This window comes from Dysidea avara, chromosome 3 (genome assembly GCF_963678975.1).
Source record: "Dysidea avara chromosome 3, odDysAvar1.4, whole genome shotgun sequence".
Taxonomy (NCBI): domain Eukaryota; kingdom Metazoa; phylum Porifera; class Demospongiae; order Dictyoceratida; family Dysideidae; genus Dysidea; species Dysidea avara.
The window spans coordinates 18,811,540-18,837,354 of record NC_089274.1 but is presented as its reverse complement, the minus strand read 5'-3'; the positions used below and the strand labels follow the sequence as shown (position 1 = coordinate 18,837,354).

Below are 25,815 nucleotides of genomic sequence, written 5' to 3'. Positions count from 1 at the left end.
CTCAACGTTGATACTTGAAAAGTTACAACTTACAAACGAAGGCTAATCCTCGAGAAGCAGGGAGTCAGTAACATAATGCTAAAAAGTCTTCACACTGTTGAATATTTACCTCATAATCCTTTTTAATACATGGTGAGAGGAGTGCCAGTTTTGGGTTGCCATTGTTTCTCCACACATACCTCACTATGGCGACCATGTTCGTCTCAAAAAGAGCATTAATTAGAGCAGACATTGCCTGCTCAGCACACTACACACAATCAGTAATTACGGTAATGGTAATCACACACATGCTCACCTGATCACCAGGTGTTGCCACAACTATCAAAATGGAGCTGCCAAGATAATGATGATGTTTTATCTATATACAAGGAACACGCAGAGTACAAAATGATAACATGGGTACAATGAGCATGTCAATCTTGGAGGAAATGAGTATATGTTACCTCATGCCTTCCTGACAGAAAACTTCATTTTCAATACACATACTTTCCTTTTCATTACGAACAAATGCTTATGCAAACCATCTATGAGATCAAGGGGAACCCTACCCTGCCCTGTATAAACTAGTGTAGTTTACTTTGTCCATTTTGGTAAAGCCTAGGACTGACAGACACTTTTCTGCTTTCAGCTTCATAGCTTCTTCATCAGCTGATGAAATGGGAATCAGACTCTTGCCATACCTGAACCCTAGCAACAATATAACGCACACAGTAACCAAGTTACGTACATAACGCTCACACTACACACACAGTATACCAGCACCAGTGTGATGCACATGCACACACTCAAATGTGCATCATTTGCACATGTGATTAAACTTCCATTAAAGGAAATGTGCTCACAGGAAGTCCAGTGACAACAAAGGAAGTGCACCAAATAAATCATTAAGGCCTTAAACTGGAAGGAATGAAGATGACTAATTATAGAAAAATTAACTTCAAGAAGTAGCAGATATTTGCTCAAGTAGCTCTGTCAGTGTGTATAGCAGATGGCCTCCTAAATTAATGGGTACACTTGCTCACACAAACAAAGCCATATAATTATGATGAGAACACCTTCACTCCTCCATGATTTGTGGCTAACTCAATTGTCACTGAACACTTTGAAGGCTATACACACATCAACACCATGTGTGTGTACACCTCAACATGACTTAAACCAGATAACTAAACGTATTAAGGTATCAAGTTTTCTCATACTCCCCAGCAGAAAAACACCACACGCTAAGCCTAAACCGAATAAGCATTTTAATAAACCAAATAAGCGTTTTAAAATAATAAAGACGGCGAAGCAGCGACTATTTTCTCACAGATAAACATCTGGTTAGTGTGCAAGAGTGGGTAGCATAAATCTCTTTTAACTTTTCCCTCTAAAAATTCATAGTCCTGTCCCCTTTCCTCAAACAGTACCACAGTGTATATGGCTTTGTTTTATTGCGTCCGTCTGTTTGTGTGTCCATGTGTGTGACATGACTTTCCTTATTTACAATTCACCAGCAGGCTGGAGTGAGTTCTTTCCTAGAATGTTATTCATCTAATCTGACATGGGTATGACTCAAAGGTTACATTAATTGAAGAACAATTGTTTCCTAATATGGAGTAGTTTACCAAAATATTTTGTTAGCACCAGTCCTGAAAGAAGGGAATCTTTTTTTATAAGGAAAGTTGTACATACATACAATTAACCAAAATATCAGCTGCTCTTAAAGACAGTACACATTACCATAATACTATATTTAGCAGCAATTCCATATTAGGATGTTAGCAATTAATTAATTAAATATGGTACCCTGTGTACATGTTACACCTAATTATCAGCTTGTTTGACACAATTAACACATTATGGTGTATTAACCCAATTCTTATAAACACATGTAATTTTCTGGTAGGCCATAAACTGTAACAAACATACACTGGTACAGTGAGTCTTTGGGACCAAAACATGGCCTAATAGCAAGGTGGTCTTATTAAAGAGGTTACCTTTAGTGATGCTGTCTGCCTCCACCTCAGTCTCATCCTCATCTTGTTGATGGTATGACCTCACCATGGTAACTGACATCTTGTCTGGGTTCCTTGATGCTAGGCTAATGGCTGACATTTTCTTCCAAGTCATTGGTCTTTCTGTCATAACCTGTATGAAACACAGTAATTTGAACCATGTTTGTGTGTGTGTTTGTGTGTGTGTTTGTGTGTGTGTGCGTGTGCGTGTGTGCGTGTATGTTTATATGTGCCCACATCTTCACCTGTGAGACATAGCAATGATAACATGACCTCTTGTGGGGTACTATAGCTAGTTGCCTGCTTTGTACCTATGCAGTGTTTCACTGGGTAGGACACAACCATGCATAGAGGGGCTTTACCTTTTTATGTGCTTGTGTTCATATGTTCATACATGTAGTGTACGTTTGTATGCATAAACATGTACATAAATAAACATAAATGCATACTAAGCTGAGTATCAACCCACACACAGCATACCTTCCCATATACAGAGCTACTGCAACGTTATCATAACATTTACAACACAATTCACCCCAATCAACTAACCCATCAAATCATGAGCAGCAAATTCACAATATACACTTTAGCAATTTTATCACCCAATAAACCTTCCCACCAAACTATGCACCTACTCCTTAAAAAGACACAGGATCATAGCAAAGGAATGCACAACAGATAGGAACACCCATGGCTTCCATACACCTTTACTGTACAAGTTTTCTCACACAAAAAGTGGCAGTCTACAAACTGCTACAAGACGGCAAATTGAGAATCATCACAACTACCAACATTACCTCATTTTGGTAACAAAGGTTTTGTGAGATAGAGGGCACTAAATTTATTGCTGTCTTGTACCTCAATCAAGTTAGCCCAGTTCCCTGACTAGTGGAAATGTGTCATGCTTTACAGAAACTTTATGATCACATTAGAAAGTGTACTACTACCAATCCAACTTTGACATCTTAAATGATATCACACAAATCAGCTAAGTCATGCTGAACACACACTGGCAAGACTTAGGAATTAAATCAGTAAGTGGCTTGACTACTTTGACAACCACACTCGCAAAGCACGACAAGCATCTGACTTGTTAGCATATAAGCTACTAGCATTACTAGCACATGTATAAAATGTGGGCAAACTTACTGTATGCGAAAGATAAAAATGTGCTCTAAAATTAAGACACCGCATTGTGAGGAAATATCCTTGTATCTACAGTACATACAAATCCATTGAGGCTATACAAGTACTAGCTGTGATATACCTTACCACAATTGTAATTCGTTTTATTATTATAATCAGCTTTACCAATTGGGCAGTGGAGGGTAGCCAAGTATACTCCACAAACAATATCACAGATTAGTGGGGCATGACTCCGGACAAAAACACCACACCATATGTACACCTGATCACATGTTCTGTGACTGTGTTAGGCAGTGTTCATACACTGGAGTTATCTCAATAGGACACAATCAGGACACTTGTCTGTATACAAACATAAAGAATCTTGATAATCAGGACACCTCAGTGACCTCACTATATAAATAATCAGGACACTTGTCTATGACCCCATTTGTATCAGTGTACACACATTTAGACTCCTGAAATCAGGTAGTCTTGATCGCCAGCCAGTTTTCTTTGTCATTTAGTCGTTTTCTCTCTCGACCAAATGACAAAAGAAAAGAAAAATACAGGCTGGCTGGCTGGCAAGACTATAAATCAGTACACTGCACTAATATAAGGACACCTTTGTAATCGGGACACTTGTCCATGGTCCCATTTGTATTACTGTCACATTTAGGCTCCTGAAATCAAGACATCTCACCAATAAGGAGGTATCCATTAATTAGAACACCCTCTGTAGTTTCCCTTAGGACCAAGTATATCAAAGGGGAATTGTCTCAAGCCTATACACTGGTTACAACCATCCAGCTGATTAAGGTGTTCTGAATACACAGCGCTTTTATAAATGAAATATGAGAAGAGCTTAGAATTTCTGACAATGTGCAAGCAAGCTGGCTACCATATTAAATCATATCAGCTTATAATGGTATTTAGAAGCATCTCAAGAATGAATAAAAGACACAGAAACACAATACCCACAAACCACTCGTATGCAGTACTTAGTGCAATGACCCGCAGCTCAATAATAATAATAAACCCTTATGGACACAGCTACACAAAAAACAAAGGGACAATTACAAACATATAGTAAACTGTGTACCATATTTCATGTACAGTAACTAGAGAAACTTGTAGGGTTAATGATTGAGTGACAACAGTGAAACCTGACTGAATGACTACCTGGCTAACAAGACCACTTCATCATAGTGACCATGTCAAGTAGGCTCCAAACAAAGTTAATTTCATGACCTCATTAATAAGACTATCTCATGTATTATGGCAACAATTTTCAGTTCAATAGTGGTCCATTCATGAGGTAACCAATAGAAGCTCAACAAGACATATAGATGAGCCAGTTTTGTTCGTACTCTCCATATCAAGATGCTGAGATTGTACATATTATAGATCCTGTACAGCTAGGGACGACTTACATGGGACCAAACGATGCCTGAATATCAGTGTCTATTTTGTGGTTCAATTTATGGGCTACAAGATAGTAGACACTTGGAGACCTTAACTACTGCATACGTACAAATTTTGGAGATATGTTAAGAACAAATTTCAGGATTTCCAGAGTTTTATTTCCGAGGATCACTCGTTTTTAACCTATTAGAAAGCATAGAGCTAGCCAAGATGACCGTCAATTTTTGAAGATGAAACTTTCCAGCCAAGCAACTGTGAAATCTACAAAAATTACGCTCCTTGAAAATCTGTACGTATACGGTAAGTGTCTGGTTTATATAGGTGTCCTGTCAAGCTCCAACATAGGGCCGTGAAGTTTGTACCAAAACTACTTGCATATTTACAGTAAGTGGCAATTTAATCACAAAAGCATGGCAGGCGTTCTTGCAATCTCTTTTGCAGTAGGAATTCAAAGGAGTCAACTACAGTATGCCTTACATTATATTCACATGCCATTCAACTCAATCTCTTCAAATACCACACTACAATAACCCAGTACATCATTCCTAGAAGTTATGCTACACACAGACACTTGGTTGCTAAGCCACCACTGTGCCAATACAGTACATTATGCTAATACAGTACACTATATTGTTATGACAACACTATTAAATAGTAACAGGTCCACTAAACCATATCTATTTCAAGAGAGTCCTTAAAATTTTCTAATTTTCAATTGTGTGGGTTATAGCAGTAAACATGAATGTTTTCTGGTTGAGAAAAAGGAGGATTTGGCTTCCATTTGTTTATACCACAGTGACCACATTTAATATTGTATTATGAGCTAATCTCTACATGTTATTGGATCAATTTGTCAACCACAAACTCAATTGTGGGATTTAGTAAAAAAAATATACTTCCTTCCTGTGTGTTGCTTCAAATAAAGTTCACTTGTTGAAGTACACTACATACCTTGGTGAACATCTTGCAGCCTATCTTCATTGTAGTGCCAATTTCCAGGCAACCGGTGAACCGTGTCGTTTGCTTCTTTTCCTTTTGATGTAGAAAACTAACCAGTTTGAGAGCTTCACTGTGGATAAGAGAAATGTCATGCAGATAATACTCCACGATGCTATACATGTACACTTACATGTATACTACACACAAGCTGCCATTAAATTAGCACATGGCCTGTCTGGGCCACCAGTACACTACTCAGGTATTATTTACGAGTCAGTGCTCTCCTGGGGGCAGGACTAGTATCACCCCAGAAGACTGTACCATGTCTCATGGGTGAAGGTGTAGGCACATCCAAAGTCCCTGCACCTCACTCATTATGTGAAAAAATGGATAGTTGACACCCATCCCAACTGACACACATACACAGGTACACGCATGCGCCCCCATTCTTACCTAAATGAGTATGAATCACCCTCAACCTTCTCCAAAATTTTTGTCATCATTTCTTCAGACTGCATCTGCACACAATAGTTATTGGAAGCAATAATATTCAAGGGACAATATTGTGTTTAATTGCTACACATGTTGACATAAGAGCTACAAGCATCTGAATGCTTCTAGCAGGATAACTACTTGTAAGGAATTCTTATCACACCTTGAAGGAAGTAGAACAGCTACAGTATGTAACAGTATGATGTGTTACTCAAGATGATAATATGTCAACTATCTAGTTATGACTAACTAGCTTCTGTTGTAGATACGCACACAGTAATACCCACCTGCTGTTTAGTACGCTTCCTTCTTCTTCTGCTGTGTGTGTCGTCTCTGTGAGAGGTACCTGGTCTGCTCTCTGGCAGGCTGTCAGGAGGAGTGCCACCTGTGTCATCATCATCGTCCAAAGATGGTCCACTACAGACATAATAGAATGTTTAGTGTATATGTGTTGTGTGTAAGTGTGTGCATACATGTGGTGTAGTGGATGGTTGGGCAGAAAGGCAGCTACCTATTGAGAAACAGTCTGTGTCAGAAATGTGAGCACTGGTTCAGGAGAACTAGCTGTACACAAATGTGAGACAAATGACCTTGAACAATCTGTTCTTTGTAATGACTGTGGTAGAAGTTTTAGAAAGCCCAGAGACTTGAAATGACATAAAATGCTTAACAGAAAGAGCTAAACCATTATCTGAACAGCATGAAGTTGTTCAGTGCTGCCACCAATTACATCATGAATACACTCGAGCATTGTTGCAGGATTCAGAACAGGTTGATGACTCAGGCCCCACTATTTTCCTAAAGGTTTGTCTACCTGGCCTGAACAAAAATCTTCTAAATGCACTGTCTCTGGCTAGGCATGTTGTTGGGAAGGTGTGTTAGTGAAGACAGATGTACACCTATGTGTACAATGCAACATATGCACTGAGCATATGTGTTTATGTAAAAGTGTGCCCTGTGTTTACTTCACAGCAGGACATGTTTGGCATACTGTATCAGTGTACACTAACTATTCAGTCACTCAATGAATAATGTCTGACCAACCAGATTCATAAAGAAACACACTCCATAGCAGCAGCAGGAAGACAGACACATCAGTGATGTCAGCTGACATCATAACACACTACACGCACTAGTTAGCTACCACAGTAACTACTGCCTCTTAGCATAAAACAGAACCCACAAAATTTTATTGAGTTAACTGACAGCTTGGTGAAAGACTATGTTACATTAAAAATCTTTCTATACTGCTATTCATGCTTGTACATATGTTAATAGCTATTGGTCTATTGCTCTTTACAAGAGTGTATCAACACATTTTGTGTAACTGCCTGTCACCACAATCAAGAAAGAAACTGAAAGTGATGTTGAATGTGTACACACTGAGACATTACACTAGTACAATTGTTAGGTCACTTATAACTGGCAAAGAGGAGAGACTGCCCATTATGGTGATTCTATGTAGACAATGTTGACTTGTTGAATATTACGCAGATCACATACTGTGAAAACTCTTTCATAATATGTAAATGATTTTGACTAGTTACAGCATCATGTATGCACAACACACACACATACTTACACAATAGTTAGGTGGATGTCCATACTGTTAACACCATCACAGATTTGATCAAGTTGGTCGGGGTTAAAATCTGATTCAGCATTGGTAAACAAATAAATCCTCTTCTCCCCAACCTTAGGGGCATTACTGTACAAAATCATACAACATACACACAAGTGTCAACAAGCAATTATGTACTTTATAGCTTGATTGATCAAATCCATAGATACTACCAGAGCATCAATAACTGTGTATTGCTGTAAGGACTATGCAACAGTGATGGTGAAACAATTAGGATACAGTCAGCAGGAGTATCCCCGGGTTGAATTGAATTGTGGATGTAATGTAGAAAGTCTAAATCACAAACACCCATTGGTCTTGCCACGGTTATATTCTCATAGCCTCCTTCTGTATCAGCCAAACTGTTATCAGTTCCTATTACACACCAGGTGTCCACTACATAAGCTGACAAGTGTTCTATAACTCACCTGATGTTCCGAACAGCACCAGAGCCACCTCATCCTTGCTCTCTGTAAACATCTGCAGATGTCATGTAATAAACATTTCTCATGATAGGCTTAGTCATCACCTTTTGTTGTATGATTTGGTTGATAATTTTAATGGATGTCTTCAGAGGTGTCCCATTGTCAGGGTCAACCATGGAAGGGCCCACATCCAGGCACAACACACAAAAGTCCTGAAAAAATGTGTGAAAATTAAGCTAAAAGCTATGTACTACACACAGTATAATCAGTCATATTATATAGGAAGGGATAGAAACATGGTTGTTGCAATTTCAAAACGAGCACTGTAAAATTTCTAATTAACGCTCACCTTCACTTTAGCCATTCAAAAGCACTTGTTCGCCAGAGTTTTAAGATGAAACGATCTAGTGGTACAATTTTACCATTATTTGTGACAATTACTAGCGTAGAGCATATTGATTCCATACCTATAGAGGTGGGGCAATCATGTCTTCATCCCGCGAGCAAAGCGCATGCGCATTTTCACCATGGAAACAAAAATTAAATAACAAGATGGCTACCACTACAAGCTCTTGATGTTGAATTAGTATGATATAGTCACTTATGGCGCTTCCTTTTCTCCCAGGAAACTCGTTCTCGGATCTTACCGTGAGTGCAACCACATGCACACTTCGTGGCTGTTAGCTAATCTGATTTGGCTTAATGTTACCATACAAATTGATTAAAGAAAACGAAAAACATCTAAAAAGCAAAAAAACAGCAGATGTCTAAATGTATTAATGTGTTTTGTAGCAAACAAAATATCATGTTAGCCAAACTCTTGGCTACCAAAATGGATATGTTATACCAAAGAGACCCACTGTTGGTAAGTATCTCCTCCATTGAGGTACACACAATTGATCATGTGCAACTGATAGGGATGGGTGGAAAGCCGTTAGTCTACAATCAACTTACTGAAGCTGATTTAGATGAGCTAGCTAGAGCTAAACCAACGTTAACATATGGGAGTGGAGTGAAACAAGCTCCTGTGGATTTTGTACCAGCTCATGTTGCATTTGATAAGAAGGTGTGTGTACATATTACCCTACATGTGTGTACTCACCACCTCCCTACACAGGTGCTGTGCTTCACTGCTTACTTCAAACAAACTGTCCATGAGTCACCCAGTGAATATTACCGTGTTAGGGCTGTTAAAATTTATTACTACCTGGAAGACGACTCTATATCAGTGACAGAACCCCCAATAGAGAACAGGTAAGAAGGCTGATAATGGACTTATTTAGTGGCAAAATTTTATATCTGTGAGATAATGTAGGGGTGTGGGCCATTCATATAACCTTTAGCTATACATCTATGTGTGTTTTCTCACAGTGGAATTCCTCAAGGAAAACTTATCAAAAGACAGAGACTTCCAAAGAATGATTTAGGTGATTGTTGGCACTGGAAGGATTTTAATCTTGACGTTGATGTGACATTCTATGGGAAAGTGTTACATGTTTGCAACTGCAATCAATGGACATCGGTCAGTTGTGATATTTGCCCACTTCTATTCCTTGTGAGCCTTTTAGTCTCTCCATCTGCTTACATGAACATTTCCTTATTTGGTACACAGCTTAGTCTGGTCTTACAAATATTTTATTCATAGCTCCAACAGCTGTGCTATGCTACATGCTCTCATGTCCAGTTCCACATCTATCAAACCTATTTGTTATCACTTTGTATGCACACAACTGTTTAACGACACTCTTTAAACTATAGGAGTTCATGGCTAGTGAAGGCATTGATCTAAATCCTGCAGTAGAAATACCATCAGATCCATACACTGAGACTAGGAAACCACTGGAACATGCATTCAACACTCCCAGCAATTGGGATAGCCTAAAAAAGTTTCTCAAATTAGACCGCAAAGTCTTACAATTCTATGCGGTCTGGGATGACAGGGACAGCGCATTTGGAGAGATGAGACCTTTTGTAAGTCATGGTTGTTGTAATGGTGTTCACACATGATGTTAACCTCAAATGGTACTACAGAATCACATAAGGAATCACAGATCAGGCCTCTCACTATTGATATCACTGTTTCTAAGGATAGTACTGGAGACATATAGGAGAGGCCTGATATGGCTACCTAATTTAGTAACCCTAGGATGTACCATTTTGTGGCTAAGATAATTAATTAACATTATAATTTACTAGTCTTTGTGGTTCATTCACCCAGCCAAGGTGTATCCACTGTCATCTCAAACTACAAACTTACAGCACTAAACTTGTTATAGCTTCTGTAATAAGATATGAACACTAATACGTACTCTTCAGATTATCATTGTGATTGTATTACTACTATTGTAATCATCAAATTTCCTGCAGTCATATTAAAAGTTTCACTGAAAATATTATATTTAATGCCAAGGGGTATCAATTGGCATTGGCGTGTATCCCTTACAGATGGTAAATGCTTCAGTTGACCAAGAAATAGTATTAGTAAAACAAGCTGTCACCCAAACAGAACACCTAGCTATCTTCCTGTAACATTAAAGTGCCAGTGATGTGTGTGCTGTAGTTTAGTATTAGATTTTGGTCCATTTAATACACCATGTTTCAGTACCTATAGCAACCCACAGGCTGATGGAAGACCTATTAACACCAGTTGATGTAAATCAAAAATTAATTCTAATATGGCTTCAATAATTGTTAATGAATTATATCAATAAATGAGATGGGTAATTATCCATCACTTGCAAAACTTATCTTGTTGTCTCTTCAGGTAATACATTATTATCTGGTGGATGATACCATAGAGGTGAGAGAGGTACACCAAGCGAATGATGGCAGAGATCCTTTCCCTGTACTGGTCTGTAGACAAAAACTACCCAAGAACCGTCGGGATATACCAGGTGTGTGTTGTATGTGTTTTTTAAATATGCGTGTGCATGTGTGCATGCATTCTCTACTGTGTACAAGCTATTTCACAATAGAAGTGACCCATTGTGTGTACTACTCCAGTGATCACATTGGGCACACCATGTGGCTTCTAACCAGACCTCACTAATGATATCACAACTTCCTCACACTGAATAACAAAATCACTGAATAGAGTGACCCTTTAATCTCAGACTATCTCAGACAATTGACTAATCACTAACCCTGGTGATCCATCTTTTTTTTTTATAGCAAACTTTCCCACCTGTGTTTTGGAGACATCCAAAGATGAAGTGAAGGAATGGTTAACTCCTAAAGATTTTGGAGTAGGCATGACCACCAATATCCTGGGGAGAAATATGCTAATGTGAGCCCAGCACTATCAACAGAGCCATTGTTAGTTATTTTACACTTAATCTTCACATCACTTGTATAGCTATGACTGTGATGAGTTCACTAAGGAATTCTATCAACGAAATTTTGGAGTTACTGACTTCAATCCAGTGAGAGTACAAGCACCCAAACCTCAACCTCCAGAAAAGGTCGATCTTTAACCTTCAACAATGGGATGTAATTGATTGATGTATTCTTTTCGTTAGGTATTACCCTCATACAATGGATTCGGTTCACTTGAAGACTCCAAGCAATCTTGCTTATCGTTGATCCCTCAACCACCAAAGAAGGATTACATCAAGATGCTAGAAAATGATGGCAAAATACTTCGCTATTCAGCAGTCTTGGTGAGAAAATCTGTGGGCAGTTAGCCTTAGCAGATTCCTATTGCCACAATACTGACATTAGGAAGCCATCAACAAAAAGTCTTAACATCATGCATTTAATCCTAATCTATATAGTGTACACAAAGGAATTATCTACTTGAAAGAAAAGCTCACCATCCAGTCAACAATGACAGAGCCACAATTATATGGCTATATTCACAAGTTAACTAGTCTACATTCCCTATAATAACTTAAAAGGCTACCATACATATTACACCATACTGTTTTAGGACATTCATTGAGTGATGGGATACTAGGTAGCCCAGTATGTGCAGCTGGACATTAAAGGAGTTGTGAGCTATACAAGAGGTGTTGTGTATGACACCACATAGAAGGGTTTGTTCTATTACCAGTGGCTTCACTAATTTACAATCCATTGTATTAGTAAGCATATCATGATTAGCTAGAGTATGGTTGCTAAACACATTATGTGGGCAGTGTAACACATGGTGGTAACACTTATTCATTTAGGATTCACCCAAGCCAGAAGATGAAAACAGGAAGTTTATCATCTCTTACAGGCTCTGTGATGACATGATCACAATCTATGAACCCCCACAAAGGTAGCATTATTTGTAGTTATTTAAAATGACATACAAATTACAAAAGGAAATAAGTAATCCTTTTAACTTTGTGATTTAACTGAAGCCCTTAACAATGTTGTTTTATGATTATTTTTTAAGAAACGCCGGTATGCTTGGAGGAAAGTTTTTGGAGCGTACAAGAGTAGCCAAGCCAGGCAGCTCCACTGACAATCCTGTATACTATACTCCACAAGATTTTGCCATCGGAGGAACTGTAGAAATCTTCAAACACAAGTTCATCATTACTGATGCAGACGAATACGTATGGAAATATGCTGAAGACAATGCAGACAGTTTTCCTCAAGGAACACTACAATCATTACAGAAAAGGCACAGCAAAGCACCACCAGATGACAAACAATAAATTTTAAAAATATATAATGAAAAATATTACAAATGTTGAGAGCTGTGTATAACATGACATGTTTACTTGCATGTTCCAAGTATTCCTTTCAAAAGATATGAACTGTTTCGGTTTAGAAATGAGCTGATCACAACAAGTATTAACAGATACACATCCTATAATGTACGATTCACCTCGGCTTGTACCATGCAGGCACAAGACTTTATAATGACTTTGCCTTCTTGTTAATTTTTGCCAGCAATTGGATAGCTTCCATATCAACAGTATTGTAGAGTATTGTACTGTTATCAGCTGTTGTAAATGACAGTGATAAAAACATGTTATTTGCCTGTTTAGTGCTCACCAAATGTCACTTCAACTTTAGGATCAATTGGTATACTAAGTACATTAGCGGTTATGGAACATTTTGGATTACTCTCCTTCAATTGATCCCGTGATAGAGCCCGATATATCTCCCTGTAAAATACAACATGTTAAATGTAACACACACAAACATACACTCTGACTGAATGTTTAGATTTATGGTGGTGAAACAACACACCCAATAATTACTGGCCATATCGTGCAAGGAACACACACATACCTGACTGCTGAATTCCTTTGATCATAAGACCAAAAGGTCACTATCACCTTCTTTATTCTGGAAAGGTCTAATCCTCTGGCATGTCTGGCGGCTTTTCCAAAAGACATTGTCTCACGTGCGCAACACGACGCTAAGGGGAAAAATGGCGGTTTGTCGCTTCGTCTGAAGATTGTAAAAGTTCCCGACAATAGTTGAGCTTTTGTGATAAAATCTTCCCGAAGTCTAGTTAACGTTCATCGTCAAAGCAACAAAAAGGTAGGTGTGTATATTAACCACAGTCATTGACAACTCTTTTGATCTTTTGCTTTGAACCGCTCGGCCTAATAAATTCGCACAAGGTCAGATTTTACTGCTTCAGACATGCACAGACACTTGTTGAAAGTTTATAGCTCATTGTACGCTTATTACTCTTGTTCATTCTGTAGGGAGGTGATTTTTTCATACATATTTTGTAGTCTATATAATTAACGCACTTTACACGTTAAAGATGTCGAAAAGGAGATATTATGAACATTCAGAACAATATTATTATCATCGTGAACACGAGGACTATCAGCCCTACCATAAGAGACCACGAATGGACCATTATCACCTAGATGTAGCGGGTCCTTCCCGCGGATACTACAACAGCTCATATTATCGCGACCGGCATTACCGGCATCCGTATAATGGAGGCGACCATAGAAGAGGTCGTAGCAACTACTCACAGCGAGAAAAGAGAGCCTTTGATTATCACGATTACGGAGATGATCGGAAAATGGTAAGCTCCCGTATACTTAAGATAGCTATAAAGCGGTAGTGTATTGCCCGACCTAGTCAAATTCACTTAGTAGGGCGATAGCTTAATGTCAAGTCGTAGTTGTTTGTATTTAGTGGATTTATCACCCTAAGTAGTGGTGTGTGATTATATTGGCAAGGTTATATAAGAACTGATACTGTTATCGTGTTTCAAATCTCTTCCATATATAAGTCGTGTAAGCTTGACAATCGTGCCAAGATGCTCGCCTGTGTTCATAATACTACCGAACCTGGGTGTTTGCAGAACGAAAGACGTCGGCATAAACCTAACAAAACAGTTAGCGGGAGAATACGAAAGGAAGAAAGGGATGAAGTCAAGCAGAAAGTGAAGGACGATGTTGACGGCCATCTCATTTACAAGAGCGGAGACACCTTGGAGCATAGATGTACAAATTCCGTGTTGTTTGTGTCCTATAGTGAGAGGGGATGATTGTATTACATTGTGATTTGGGAGGCCAGCTGCCTCTGGGACTGACTTAGCTGTATCCATTAAAGGAAATTTGCTTGCTTCTTGGGAGGTTCAAGTATGTAATTTTTGAGCCCATGAATTTCAATAAACCAATATCCCGTGCTTTAGCTGACCCTTGGCTATTAGCAGGCTGCGTGCTTAGTGTGTTTCTGGTTTGTGGGTTGTCCCAGATCTTTGGTAGCAGGGGGCTGTTTATTAACATACTTCTGTGCAAGGGGTCACATGTCTGTGTTTATTGTTGTTATCAATTTGTGTACAACTGAAAAAAATTACTGCCAACAATAAATTTTTTTCTAGTTGAAATTGTAAGTACACTTGGTGAAGGAACATTTGGCAAAGTGGTCTGCTGTAAAGATCGGTAAGTAATTGAATACTGCTATACTAAGTAATATTGCAAGGGGTCCAGTGGTTTAAAAACTAGTTTTTAAAAAAGGATGTCTGTAGTGGTTGTATTCACAGGTTTTCTGTGTTGTAACAGTTTCCTCCAAAATCTTAGTGTGTGTCACCTGTCATGGCTTTTGCCTTATTAGCAGTGTGTAGATTAGTTATGTAGAACTGTTTTGTATGGGGGAGCGTCAGAAATATGGAGTTGGTCCCCATAACAATTATATCTCTATAGAGTGCACACTGTTGTTGGCCTAGGACATCCTGTTTGAAATCATTGCTTGCTTGTATGGCTTCCAGAGACACTTAGGTGACAGACTAGCTTTGAATTAAACTGGCCAACAGTTGTATTGCTTCAGTGGTGATTGTGCTGTAGTCATAGTTGACTGAACTTGTGTGGTGATTAGTCACAGCTTGTAGTACATGTGTTACAATTGTGTGTAATGAGATTACTGAAACTTGTTCTGTAGTTTGTCTGGAAGGAGAGTTGCTATTAAGATCATCAAAAATGTCGACAAGTACAGGTAAGAGTTGTACTCTGTTGTCTGTGACCTTATTAAGCCAACATGCCCAGTAATCGTGTATCATGAAATTAGCATCTCTCTGAGTTTAGAGTTAACTAATTATGGCCTGAATTGATGCTGTGCACTTGTGTGTGTGGTGGTTGTATATGAAATCAAATCTTTTCATGTTCTACTAGGGCTGCAGCAAAGATTGAGATAAGAGTACTGAAACAAATTCAGACATTTATTGCTGACGGACAAGAGTGAGTTAACTCATTGATGAAAACTATTGCGCATTCACCATTTTTGTCTAATCTTGCAGACTTTGTGTCCAGATGCTAAACTGGTTTGATTATCATGGTCACATCTGCCTGACATTTGATCTTCTAGGACTCAGCGTGTTTGATTTTCTTGTAAGTCACAAAGAGCTTGTTTGTTATTTAGCTGTGTGTGTGGTGCTTGGGTTAGTTAGGCTAGTGATATCAGTTCTATTATTACCATTTATTTTACTTTGGGTGGTGTCTGTGTGGAACCCATACAAGGTTTTAAAAATGTCAGCAGTTCATGTTGGCCACAGCTGTTGTTATCCATTTTTGGTATAATATGTTTATTATTATGCCAATTGGTCAAGTATATTCAATTCTGTTTATGCTGCTAATGACTGTGTTTCGTTTTTGTTGTTCTCTGTAGAAAGACAATAACTACCATCCTTACTCATTATTGCAAGTCAAGCAAATCTCCTACCAACTCATCAAGGCTGTCAAATGTAAGAGAAGTTTTTGGAAAGAAGTTTGCGTCAGTACAGTGGAACCATCCGTAGTTCCATTCTACACACCTTTTACTTCTCTGAAATCAGATATCTCACTGATAATGATTTTTCAGGATGTTTCTGAGGTGTCTAGAACAGATATGGTGTTACCCCTGTACTGACTTCCCTTCTTGTATGATCTAATGTGTTGACACATATGTGTTAGTTGGTTGATAAGTGTAGCCAATTGGCATCATCACAAGATTACCCTGTCTGATTACACTGTTTGTTACCTTACACAGACCTACACCAGAGCAGACTGACACACACTGACCTCAAACCTGAAAACATCTTATTTGAATCCTCTGATTATGACTTGATGTATGATCCAAAGAAGGTAATATTCTTTTATCTCCATTCCCTATAGTAGAACTATATAGTACCCCTAGAATATATTCATGGCTTCCTTCACTAATAAAGCTTGTACTAGCTAGTTAGACAGTCTGGCTACTGTTTCACTATCCCATAATTATCTTTTCTCTTCTCACAGAAACAAGATGTACGAGTGGTCAAAAACACAGCAATACAACTTATTGATTTTGGATCAGCCACATTTGATGATGAACATCATAGTACTATAGTATCAACAAGACATTACAGAGCGCCTGAAGTGATATTAGGTAAGGCTGAGTGGTCATCATTCCTCCTATGTGTAATTGGTTGTCCATGACTTAATTGAGTGGATTCAGTTTTTGAATACAATAACACAGAATGTAGTCTGGGAAATGAATGGTGTTTATTGTGCCGCAAATACTTTAATTGATTTAGTTGATGCTTGGGATTTAATTGAAATAACCAGAGCTACCATATATATGTGTGTGTGTGTGTGTGTGTGTACATGATGATGATGATGTAAGGGTACATGTGTTAACTTCGCATTCTGTTTTCTTGTAGAGTTGGGTTGGTCTCACCCATGTGATATGTGGAGTATTGGTTGTATAATGTTTGAACTGTATCGCGGCTACACCTTATTCCAGACACATGACAATCGAGAACACTTGGCTATGATGGAACACATTTTGGGCAAATTACCAAGAAGGATGTGCACTGAAACAAGAAAAACGAACTATTTTTGGAATGGAAACTTGCAGTGGGATTACGACAGTCCTGATGGAAAATATGTCCGTGATCATTGCAGAAAATTGAAAGTAAGGAAGTTGTTGATACAAATATTGTAATAGTGCTAATCAACCTATTTCCTCCCTACAGCGATACATGCTCTCACAAGATTATGAACATCAATTGTTATTTGACCTTATGGAGCAGTTACTAGAATATGAGCCTCTAAAAAGAATTACAGCGAGGGAGGCACTAAGACATCCATTTTTCACTCATGATCACCGTCAACCTATAAGGACTTTTGGACACCATGTAGCTCACATTAAGAACTCGTTATCAAGTTCAGGCAGTGGAAGTGAAACTGATTAGATGATATGTACATCACTCATTTTTTTTAATTTCACAAATTTTGTAGGCTCTTACAATGCTGGTACAAATCTACTTAATAATTATTGTGTATATTTGTAAATAACACAGGATTTAAGTTTTAACTCACTTACAAACTCCATAATTTATTAACCATTGTACAACAATAGTTTTAATATGTAATTGTAGTCAACATCTGTTTGTAAAGTGTATTCAATGCATCATTGTTATGTATGTGTGTCGTGTTTTTGATGTTATCTTGGATGAATGTCTCCGCTTCGGGACCTTGAACGATCTAGAAAAGTAAACAATTCTAATTAATGCCTACTTTTGAGTGCAGGTGGAATCTCTGACTACTTGCCCTTTTCATTTAGATAAGGGACTTGGTCCCAAGGGGTTTGTCCCACTTATAACATAGCCATAGTTAAAGTTGGATGTTTTTCTTAAAATTGCATGTGCCTTTCAAAGTTCTTTATTACTGACACCATACAATATGGTGAATTACTGGCCATGCATGGGATAGAGTTGCGATATCAATTGTCTGGAATCCTTGTGATAAAACAGCAACTTTTTTTAGTTCAGTCTTGTGATAAATAATAAACCACACAAAACTAGCTTAAATTCTGTAGTGAGTCTCAACAGATCTTTCCCACTAGGGACAAGGCTAAAGGCTAGGTTTGTATAGCAGTCATAATCATGCACAAAAAAAATCCCAGTGACTTGATTCCCAGAACCACAGCATATAGTTAGCTGACTGTACTATTAAGTTAACATGACATAGTTACCTCCAGATGATCGACTGAGATTCATGTGAGTATGGAGTGGTGCCAGACGAGGGAGTGATAACTTTCTACCATTAGATGTTTGTTGTTCTTCAATAATAGGGGGAGGATTAGCTGATGCTCCTCTTGGTAATGATGGTGGATTTCTCGGCTGATGAATGTTACTGCCACCGCTACTAAGTTTATCGTGCATACGTTGGTGTGATAATAAGTTGCTTAACGTCCTCCTCAAATCTTCAACATTTTTCTTCTGTTCTTGAAGAAGACTCTCGTAATGGCGCCTCTCCTTCCGCACCATTTTCATACACTCTGCTAATGTCTCTCTCTTAGCAGCTTCAATTTGCTCCATCATGTATTCTCGTAAGCTAGTAATGCACTTATGTTCAGCTATTTCTGTAGCTAAAAACTCTAGTCCACATTCCTCACATAACAATTTACGATACTGACATGTTGTCATGTGTTCGTCCAACATTTTCCTCATCACGACTTCAGGGCATGAGTCGTGAGGACATGCGACAAGTGCATACTGACACGTGTTTAAGTGACCGGGTAACTCCTCAAGGGTAATTTCAGCTGTACAACCGTGTTGAGTATTCTTACATTTCATTCGTAAGTTTACCAACTTCTCTCGCCATATTCTGTGTATTGGCCTCAAATCATCCGCCGTGATTGGACTGCGACAAGTCGGACAACTTCTGTGCTCAGTTAACCATCTATAATAGTTTAGCATTAACACAAAATTATCGTGCTCTATCAATACCTGAGTATACACGCTTCGCAGAATCCGTGTTGGCAGCTAATCGTTTCACTGGCGTCTTCGAGGACATCTTGACATATCGGACACACACAGTCAAGGGGAACAAAGTCGATAAACAGCAGTTTGTCGAATCCCATCCTAAGAAAATGACTTGCAATAAAGTGAACTGAGTACGAAAAATGATACTGCCAGAGGATCGTCCCCCCCGCTAAGAAGTAGCACGTGACTATCTTATTATCAAAACTAGTTTTGAACACCATAAAACGGGGTGTGGCTACATAGTAGTAAAATCTTATATACCGTGCAATCTAGAGGTTATAGATCCATGGTGTAATCCTTCCCTTTATCATGTTCCTCACCTTATTTGTTGGAGTAGTTTTGGCGGCTATTTTTTTCAAAACTTCAGCAGCTCAGGGGTAAGTAGATCAGTGGAGAGATTTCACAGTTTGTGTAACTTATGTATTGATTTACACTTTACTGGAGTGTACCTGTGAGTTGCACACCAGCCACACACACTACAGGTTAACACTCCAGGCTATGATAGAGTAACAATTTCAGTCCCCATGGTAACGTCAGGCAAAGTCAGTATTCCCTAATCAATAGGTAAAACCTGATGATAAATTGCACATGCTACTTGGAGTGACCTAATACCAGTTGTGTACAAAGCCTCCAGTTTTCAGTGACCACTACAGGCAGAGGCATAGTTGGGAGGTACATAGCTATCTAGAGACAATTTGGAGCTGAATTGTTTCCACTGGATAGCTATTGCAGCTAATGAAAATGACTTGCTTTTGTGTGTACATGACAGGGTATTTGTAAAGATGGCTCTCCATCCCATGCTACATGTCAGGAATGTATAGCTACGCATGTACAGCTGGCATATAACTTATATGTGTATAATATATCACTACATAGGGATATTAGCAGCCAGATATGCAAAGTGTGACGTAGGAAGGGATAGAGCACCACAGGTAAAATACAACAGCTCAATTTGCACATGGCAGGTACCAGAAGGATAACATGCAATGCTGCATGCTAGTGTATGCTGGGCTAGTTTTGATATTCACCACTGACTGATAAATCTACAAAAAAAAAAATCAAGCACTACAGCTAACAAAGGATTTTTTTACATCAATTGGCACTTGACGTTTCCATGAGTATTAGAGTCCCATGCACCACCGCATGCACGCACATTCACACATACACACACACACACACACACACACACACACACACACACACACACACACACACACACACACATCCATTCTTGATCCCATTTACCAAAACTACTAGATCCGTGCTATGCATCCTCACAATTAAATCAGTAAGTCAGTTGGCTAAAGGTGACAGGGTCATGAGGTATGCAGGTATGCTGAAAGAGTAATAACTACAAGTATTTTGATATAATAGTCGTTGCAATTTCATGATCACATTACCTTTATCCATAACATCTCAATAGTACAAGTCAAAATTGGCCAGATATACTAAATGTGTTGCTATGATTATGATGTCAGTGTTATATTACTATTAGAGATGAAGAAAGAACTGTTGAGATATCAATCATAATAATTGCTACACTAATCATCTTCTTTCTACTTGTTGCTTGGTGTGGGTTTTTATTTGGACTTTGGAGGAACAGAAAGTTTACCAAGGAAATGACAAGAATAGAGCAGAATCACCAGCTTCGTCAGCAGCAGTGGAAACAAAGACAGCAACAACGGAAGCAGCAAGTGCAAGAACAACAACAACAACAGCAGCAACAACAACAACAACAACAGCAGCAGCAACAACAACAACAACAACAGCAGCAACAACAACAACAAATTAGTAGACCTCTTTTGCAGACTAACTGGATGTTACGTTCTCCAGAATCTCATTTCTCTCATTCACGTCAAAGTAGCTATAACTCTGGTGCTTCAACCCCATCAGCTCCTCCTCTACCGTTGACAGTTCCACCTCGAGATTATCCTGATTACAGTCCCTCTGTTAATGCATCAGTATCTTCAGGAATTGGCTACCAAAGCAGAGGTGCATTTGATCATTTGCAAGGATACGTGAGCCCAGAGCATTCCTTCACCAATCCAGGATACAGGTCAACAGCTAGTCCTCAAGACCACACTCCAATTCAATCAGGGTACTCTCCAATGCCGCCTAGGTCAACATCCACCCCAGCAATTAAGGTGTTACTAGTAACTAGTTGTGTGTAACATTATGTATTGTTTTGTAGAAGCCACACAAGATCAGCCAACCATCTACTTTTGAAAATTCAGTCTACAACATGGAGATGCATCAATATTCACAACTGCAACAATGGCCTCAAAACTACTGATTTTTATATCATATATATATATATATATATATATATATATATATAGTATGTTGAACTCTTAATATAAAATATGGCACTAAAATGCGCATGCGTAAAGTAACACGTTCTTTCTTGATGGTGGGCTTTATGTAGACGTACGATGGGTAAGTTTGGTTGTCACGTTTTATCTTTGTGGTACATAGCAATCAAGATTGTCATGAACTTGGCTGCTACGTGACTGTGTACTCCATTGCTTTCTTGTTGAGTACGGCTGTATACTCGCAGGGATATCTAGGGACAGTTGTCATAAGCGTCGGAACACTGGTGGAAAGCGAAAACCACTTCGAAAGAAGAGAAAATTCGAGCTCGGCCGTCCAGCAGCCAACACTAAAGTAAGAATTGACTGCTGAAACTTCATGGTTAGTAATGTCGTTGTAGATCGGACAAAAGAGAATCCACGTGGTAAGGTGCCGCGGTGGGAACAAGAAATACAGAGCCCTGAGATTAGATAGCGGAAACTACTCGTGGGGTTCCGAAGGTAATGTTGTGCGTGTTGTAAGTCGAGCACGTATCCAATGTGAGCACCTGTCAGGCCTAGCCTCCTGTTCAGTTCTGCTCAGTGGTTAGGAGCCGAAGACAATTTGTCTCGCATGACGTATATTCCATCCACAACATTGGACAGCAAATTAGCCATCAAACTGATTGTGCTTGCCATTGCATATTCCTTGCGCTTCCCAGAGTCTCTATGAGGCCATTACTGGGGAGATAAACCATGCAATGGACATCTATTGTAACAGTTGTTACACATGAACAGTACACATGAACAAGTATATTATGTTCATAGTAGCATGTGTCTGAGTTGCATTTGATTGTGGACCTCTGGTAAATTTAATGTGCTTTTTCCTCTGCAGCTGTTACCAGAAAAACACGTATTCTGGATGTTGTCTACAATGCTAGTAACAATGAACTGGTCAGAACTAAGACACTTGTGAAGAATTGTATTGTTCAGATTGACTGTACACCTTTCAAGCAATGGTGAGACCTATTCTTAACAACATGTTAACCAAATTGTTTAACATTAAAAGGTACGAGATGCACTATGGCTTACCCATTGGTCATAAGAAGTCTAAAGCTGCTAAAGAAGTGAGTGCCACCCTTGCATATTTGCTAATGGTCACCTTTTCTTTGTTAAGGCTGAAAGTTCAGAGGAAGATCCTTTAAATAAAAAGCGTTCCAATCATCTTCAAAGGAAGTTGGAGGGCAGGAAAACAGAGGCAAAAGTTGATTCACATTTGGAAGAACAATTCACAACTGGAAGAATATATGGTAAAAAAAAAAAATGTCATGAAATATTATTAGCCTAAACATTTCAGCTTGTGTTGCATCAAGACCTGGTCAGAGTGGTAGAGGTGACGGTTACATACTGGAAGGAAAAGAGCTAGAATTCTATTTGAGGAAGCTCAGGTCAAAGAAAGGAAAATAATCGAACAAAATTTTTTTTTGTGTATTTCAACAAAACCGAAAATAAAACAACTTTCCTAATTATTCGTTACGTTATTTCCTAATGGCTGGTGAGGCGGCTGCAGCTTCAGCGGCCTTGCCTGTCTTTCGTTCGTCGTCTGGGAATAATCTGGTGTACGAAAAGTTGAATGGGAAGGGACCAGGGATAGTATATCTACATGGAATCAGTTCTTCAAGGATTGGGGAAAAGGCTAACGCGTTAGAAGCTTATTGCAAGAAAGAAGGAAGGGCGTTTATTAGATTTGACTACTCAGGCCATGGACAATCAGAAGGGTCGTTTGAAGAATGTAACGTATCCACGTGGTTAAGCGATGTTCAGTCAGTGATTGATAATTTAACTGAGGGCAAACAGGTACTAGTTGGTTCAAGTCTAGGCGGCTGGCTAATGTTACTATACGCCATGAGAAACCCTGACAAAATCCACGCATTGGTTGGTCTAGCAGTAGCAGCGGACTACACGCAGAGAATATGGAACTCGCTAAACAGCGAAACCAAGAAACAAGTAAAGACCTTGGGCTATTATGAATACCTGTCACCTTATGGAGATAACAAGCCAGTGAATTACACACTACAGTTTATTCAAGATGGATCTAAACACACAGTACTTGACATGCCAGGGCTGGAGATCATCAAGGCACCAGTGCGACTACTACACGGCGACCTGGATGATGTTATTCCAACCTCGGTATCACTGGCACTGATGCAGAAGATCACAAGTTCAGTAACTCTAGATGTTATAGATGATGGAGACCACAGACTATCTAGACCAGACGACATAGCCCAACTGTTGCGGCTTGTTGGTGAATGTTGTAAGTGCGACGATGAGGTTGACCTTTGTCAGAGCATGGATGATGACTAGATGGATGACTTGGTAGAGTACTTACAATTTTACCAAGAGTTGAACTCTTGATTTTACATTATACATAAATTATCATGTGTGAATACTCTATACATCACTGTCACTATTGTCCGAGTGTTGTGCTATCAGCCATGGCTTGGTGGTTAGTTCTATTGTAACATTATTATCACATGTAAAACAACTCTAATAATCACCTGTATTTTCTGTATCAGTTGAGAGTGGTGTCTGTGTGGGTGTAGTTATTTCTTTAGAAGTGGTTTCTAGTATCTGTGTGTTCTTTAATAAGGAACTATATGTATCAGACCTATACACTCTACCCATAGGTTTTCTATTGGGAGTTAATGGTAATGATTTTCTAGGGCGTGGGTTATGTATAGAATTGTCAAATACTTCATCATCAATTGATACTTGGTCATGTAAGGAGAATTGTTCATTGTCTTCCTATTAAAGTGTAATTACTTCATCACAAGCAGTCATCTATCAGAACTCACTTGTAATGAACCTGACGGTGGTGAGGTTTCTTCATTTGGGTATGTCTTCAAGAGAATACTTTGACTTGATCTTGGGCTAGAATAGTGATATTTATATTTACAGTAAAATCCCTATTCCAGACACCTTGGGACTATACTAAAGTGTCCTTATTAGTGAGGTGTTATGATTTTATGGTCTAAATGTTCTATACTTACTGTTTATGTGTCATCCATGAAGAGTTTAGGATAGTTGATTGTGAAATGTTTTTAGGATGGCGATCTGGATGTCTCCATACTGGTTTCTGTTGTGATGTGGTGTCCATTTGGGAAAAAGAAATGCTCCCCCCTTTCCTCCTGCTCTGTCTCCTAATACTTAACCTCTTCCTGGTCGTGTCTAGTTTAACAGGTTGTTGTGTCTGGGTGTCCTCAAGTATTGAAATATCTTGTTGATCTTGCTCCTACAGTAAAGACATTCAGTGAAAGGTCTTCTAGTTTGATTTTTAGCCAAACATCTCATGAACTCAAAGAAACATTCAGCACAGTATTCTCAATATTAAATATTGCATGAAATCCATGTCATAGGCTTACAATGCATTACCAACCTCCTTTGAATTTTAAACATGAAATTTTTGTAAAACAATTTATGACATCAATGGTTTATCTCAATTTTTTGATTGAGATTTCTGTCCCATTTATGGGATTTGCAGTTTGGGGACTAGATGTACTGTATGATAGAATGTAGGTAACTTGCCTTGACAACTGTTGAAGGAGGCACCCAATGAAGGTTCCTCACACAGCTAAGGTAATGTCTCTTCCATATGCCCAAGTCTGTTGATACTGGTGGTTGTGGCAGCGTCCATCCAAACCTCAGACATTTTGGCTTCCAAATACAGTTCTCTTCAGTGAGGTAGTGCCAATACCAACACACCTATTACTATACTAGCTAATTGTGTTCTAAACTACATCTCTTGTGTACCTGTGATGATCTGCATAAGCTTCTAGGGTCAAGAAGAGAGAATATTTTAAGGCAGAGGTGTCTTGGGATCACCCTGGTGAATTCCACAGCAAACGTAGGCATTTGAGGATGAACAAGGGTGTCAATCAATGCTAACTGTTGCATTGTACATTTCATTAGAACATGTTCGATAAAGTATCGTCTCTGTTCTGCAGTCCATCCATTGTACTGTACATTAACATAAACACAAAACAACACATTAGACATAGTCAACTTACCCATTTGTCTAGTAAGGTTAGTCTTTCATGAAAAACCTGTTTTAAATATTTCTAATTAACACACACCAAAGGTAGTGTACCGTTTCTCTGGATGGTTTATGATTCTTGGGGGTCCATGTGCTGTTTCTCCGCAGAGATAGATCTAATCCAGCTAGCTCCATGCAGATCTCGCTGTATTTAACAGTATAATTCTCATCATAATTGTCTACTTTCCATAGCAACTGATAAATACATTACGTAAA

At 38.8% G+C, this 25,815-nt stretch overlaps 9 protein-coding genes and 1 non-coding gene across 15 annotated transcripts in view; 6 read left to right on the top strand and 4 right to left on the bottom strand.

The window, feature by feature from the left end:
- Positions 1–8,649, bottom strand: part of LOC136249914 (X-ray repair cross-complementing protein 5-like) — a 16,477-nt gene extending 7,828 nt beyond the window's left edge. Inside the window, exons 1-14 of the mRNA XM_066042046.1 lie at positions 8,492–8,649; positions 8,374–8,428; positions 8,129–8,236; positions 8,028–8,079; positions 7,840–7,974; positions 7,738–7,786; positions 7,561–7,686; positions 6,266–6,395; positions 5,940–6,004; positions 5,499–5,616; positions 1,980–2,130; positions 578–687; positions 296–358; positions 110–247 (exon numbers count right to left, since the gene is read on the bottom strand). Of these exons, the coding sequence (XP_065898118.1) occupies positions 110–247; positions 296–358; positions 578–687; positions 1,980–2,130; positions 5,499–5,616; positions 5,940–6,004; positions 6,266–6,395; positions 7,561–7,686; positions 7,738–7,786; positions 7,840–7,974; positions 8,028–8,079; positions 8,129–8,236; positions 8,374–8,388 (1,260 nt within the window). The 5' untranslated portion in view covers positions 8,389–8,428; positions 8,492–8,649. The remainder of the gene's footprint in view (positions 1–109; positions 248–295; positions 359–577; positions 688–1,979; positions 2,131–5,498; positions 5,617–5,939; positions 6,005–6,265; positions 6,396–7,560; positions 7,687–7,737; positions 7,787–7,839; positions 7,975–8,027; positions 8,080–8,128; positions 8,237–8,373; positions 8,429–8,491) is intronic.
- On the top strand, positions 8,514–12,792 carry LOC136249916 (EF-hand domain-containing protein 1-like). The gene is made up of 12 exons (XM_066042048.1): positions 8,514–8,672; positions 8,817–8,889; positions 8,942–9,090; positions 9,142–9,278; positions 9,396–9,546; positions 9,783–9,995; positions 10,789–10,918; positions 11,196–11,310; positions 11,380–11,485; positions 11,543–11,683; positions 12,194–12,285; positions 12,406–12,792. The coding sequence occupies exons 1-12, from the start codon at positions 8,628–8,630 to the stop codon at positions 12,668–12,670; spliced, it is 1,617 nt and encodes a 538-aa protein (XP_065898120.1). The 5' UTR covers positions 8,514–8,627; the 3' UTR covers positions 12,671–12,792.
- On the bottom strand, positions 12,668–14,009 carry LOC136249928 (large ribosomal subunit protein mL53-like). Its single transcript, XM_066042066.1, has 3 exons — positions 13,254–14,009; positions 13,014–13,126; positions 12,668–12,961 (listed from the first exon to the last, which is right to left on the bottom strand). The coding sequence occupies exons 1-3, from the start codon at positions 13,358–13,360 to the stop codon at positions 12,873–12,875; spliced, it is 309 nt and encodes a 102-aa protein (XP_065898138.1). The 5' UTR covers positions 13,361–14,009; the 3' UTR covers positions 12,668–12,872.
- Positions 13,367–17,934, top strand: LOC136249918 (dual specificity protein kinase CLK2-like). 2 transcript variants are annotated; one of them, XM_066042049.1, is made up of 12 exons: positions 13,367–13,508; positions 13,679–14,013; positions 14,224–14,437; positions 14,818–14,878; positions 15,375–15,428; positions 15,605–15,670; positions 15,730–15,820; positions 16,098–16,173; positions 16,458–16,552; positions 16,706–16,835; positions 17,110–17,363; positions 17,425–17,934. In XM_066042049.1, the coding sequence occupies exons 2-12, from the start codon at positions 13,741–13,743 to the stop codon at positions 17,641–17,643; spliced, it is 1,533 nt and encodes a 510-aa protein (XP_065898121.1). In that variant the 5' UTR covers positions 13,367–13,508; positions 13,679–13,740; the 3' UTR covers positions 17,644–17,934. The 2 variants fall into 2 exon arrangements, with proteins under 2 accessions (XP_065898121.1, XP_065898122.1); XM_066042050.1 differs by lacking the exons at positions 13,367–13,508; positions 13,679–14,013 and adding an exon at positions 14,044–14,170.
- On the bottom strand, positions 17,754–19,423 carry LOC136249922 (RING finger protein 151-like). Its single transcript, XM_066042059.1, has 3 exons — positions 19,183–19,423; positions 18,426–19,135; positions 17,754–17,935 (listed from the first exon to the last, which is right to left on the bottom strand). The coding sequence occupies exons 1-3, from the start codon at positions 19,314–19,316 to the stop codon at positions 17,895–17,897; spliced, it is 885 nt and encodes a 294-aa protein (XP_065898131.1). The 5' UTR covers positions 19,317–19,423; the 3' UTR covers positions 17,754–17,894.
- LOC136249925 (transcription factor SPT20 homolog) lies at positions 19,414–21,597 on the top strand. 2 transcript variants are annotated; one of them, XM_066042062.1, is made up of 4 exons: positions 19,414–19,595; positions 20,714–20,953; positions 20,987–21,362; positions 21,410–21,597. In XM_066042062.1, the coding sequence occupies exons 1-4, from the start codon at positions 19,528–19,530 to the stop codon at positions 21,509–21,511; spliced, it is 786 nt and encodes a 261-aa protein (XP_065898134.1). In that variant the 5' UTR covers positions 19,414–19,527; the 3' UTR covers positions 21,512–21,597. The 2 variants fall into 2 exon arrangements, with proteins under 2 accessions (XP_065898134.1, XP_065898133.1); XM_066042061.1 differs by having other exon boundaries at positions 19,415–19,595; positions 20,714–21,362.
- Positions 21,583–23,035, top strand: LOC136249927 (small ribosomal subunit protein eS8-like). Its single transcript, XM_066042064.1, has 7 exons — positions 21,583–21,654; positions 21,776–21,882; positions 21,929–22,028; positions 22,402–22,525; positions 22,576–22,633; positions 22,684–22,816; positions 22,864–23,035. Exons 1-7 carry the CDS (start codon positions 21,651–21,653, stop codon positions 22,971–22,973), a joined length of 636 nt encoding a protein of 211 aa, XP_065898136.1. The 5' UTR covers positions 21,583–21,650; the 3' UTR covers positions 22,974–23,035.
- LOC136251957 (small nucleolar RNA SNORA73 family) lies at positions 22,063–22,277 on the top strand. Its single transcript, XR_010699297.1, has one exon. It is a non-coding gene; the product is annotated as a small nucleolar RNA SNORA73 family (small nucleolar RNA).
- On the top strand, positions 23,027–24,078 carry LOC136249926 (palmitoyl-protein thioesterase ABHD10, mitochondrial-like). The gene has a single exon (XM_066042063.1). The coding sequence runs from the start codon at positions 23,055–23,057 to the stop codon at positions 23,868–23,870; it is 816 nt and encodes a 271-aa protein (XP_065898135.1). The 5' UTR covers positions 23,027–23,054; the 3' UTR covers positions 23,871–24,078.
- On the bottom strand, positions 23,045–25,815 carry LOC136249920 (F-box only protein 16-like). 4 transcript variants are annotated; one of them, XR_010698381.1, is made up of 9 exons: positions 25,654–25,815; positions 25,574–25,609; positions 25,317–25,523; positions 25,092–25,268; positions 24,557–24,798; positions 24,362–24,437; positions 24,188–24,311; positions 24,065–24,137; positions 23,045–24,019 (listed from the first exon to the last, which is right to left on the bottom strand). XR_010698381.1 is itself a non-coding variant. In XM_066042055.1 (8 exons), the coding sequence occupies exons 1-8, from the start codon at positions 25,732–25,734 to the stop codon at positions 23,958–23,960; spliced, it is 1,128 nt and encodes a 375-aa protein (XP_065898127.1). In that variant the 5' UTR covers positions 25,735–25,815; the 3' UTR covers positions 23,045–23,957. The 4 variants fall into 4 exon arrangements, 3 of the variants coding, with proteins under 3 accessions (XP_065898127.1, XP_065898129.1, XP_065898128.1); XM_066042055.1 differs by having other exon boundaries at positions 24,065–24,311; XM_066042057.1 differs by having other exon boundaries at positions 23,045–24,137.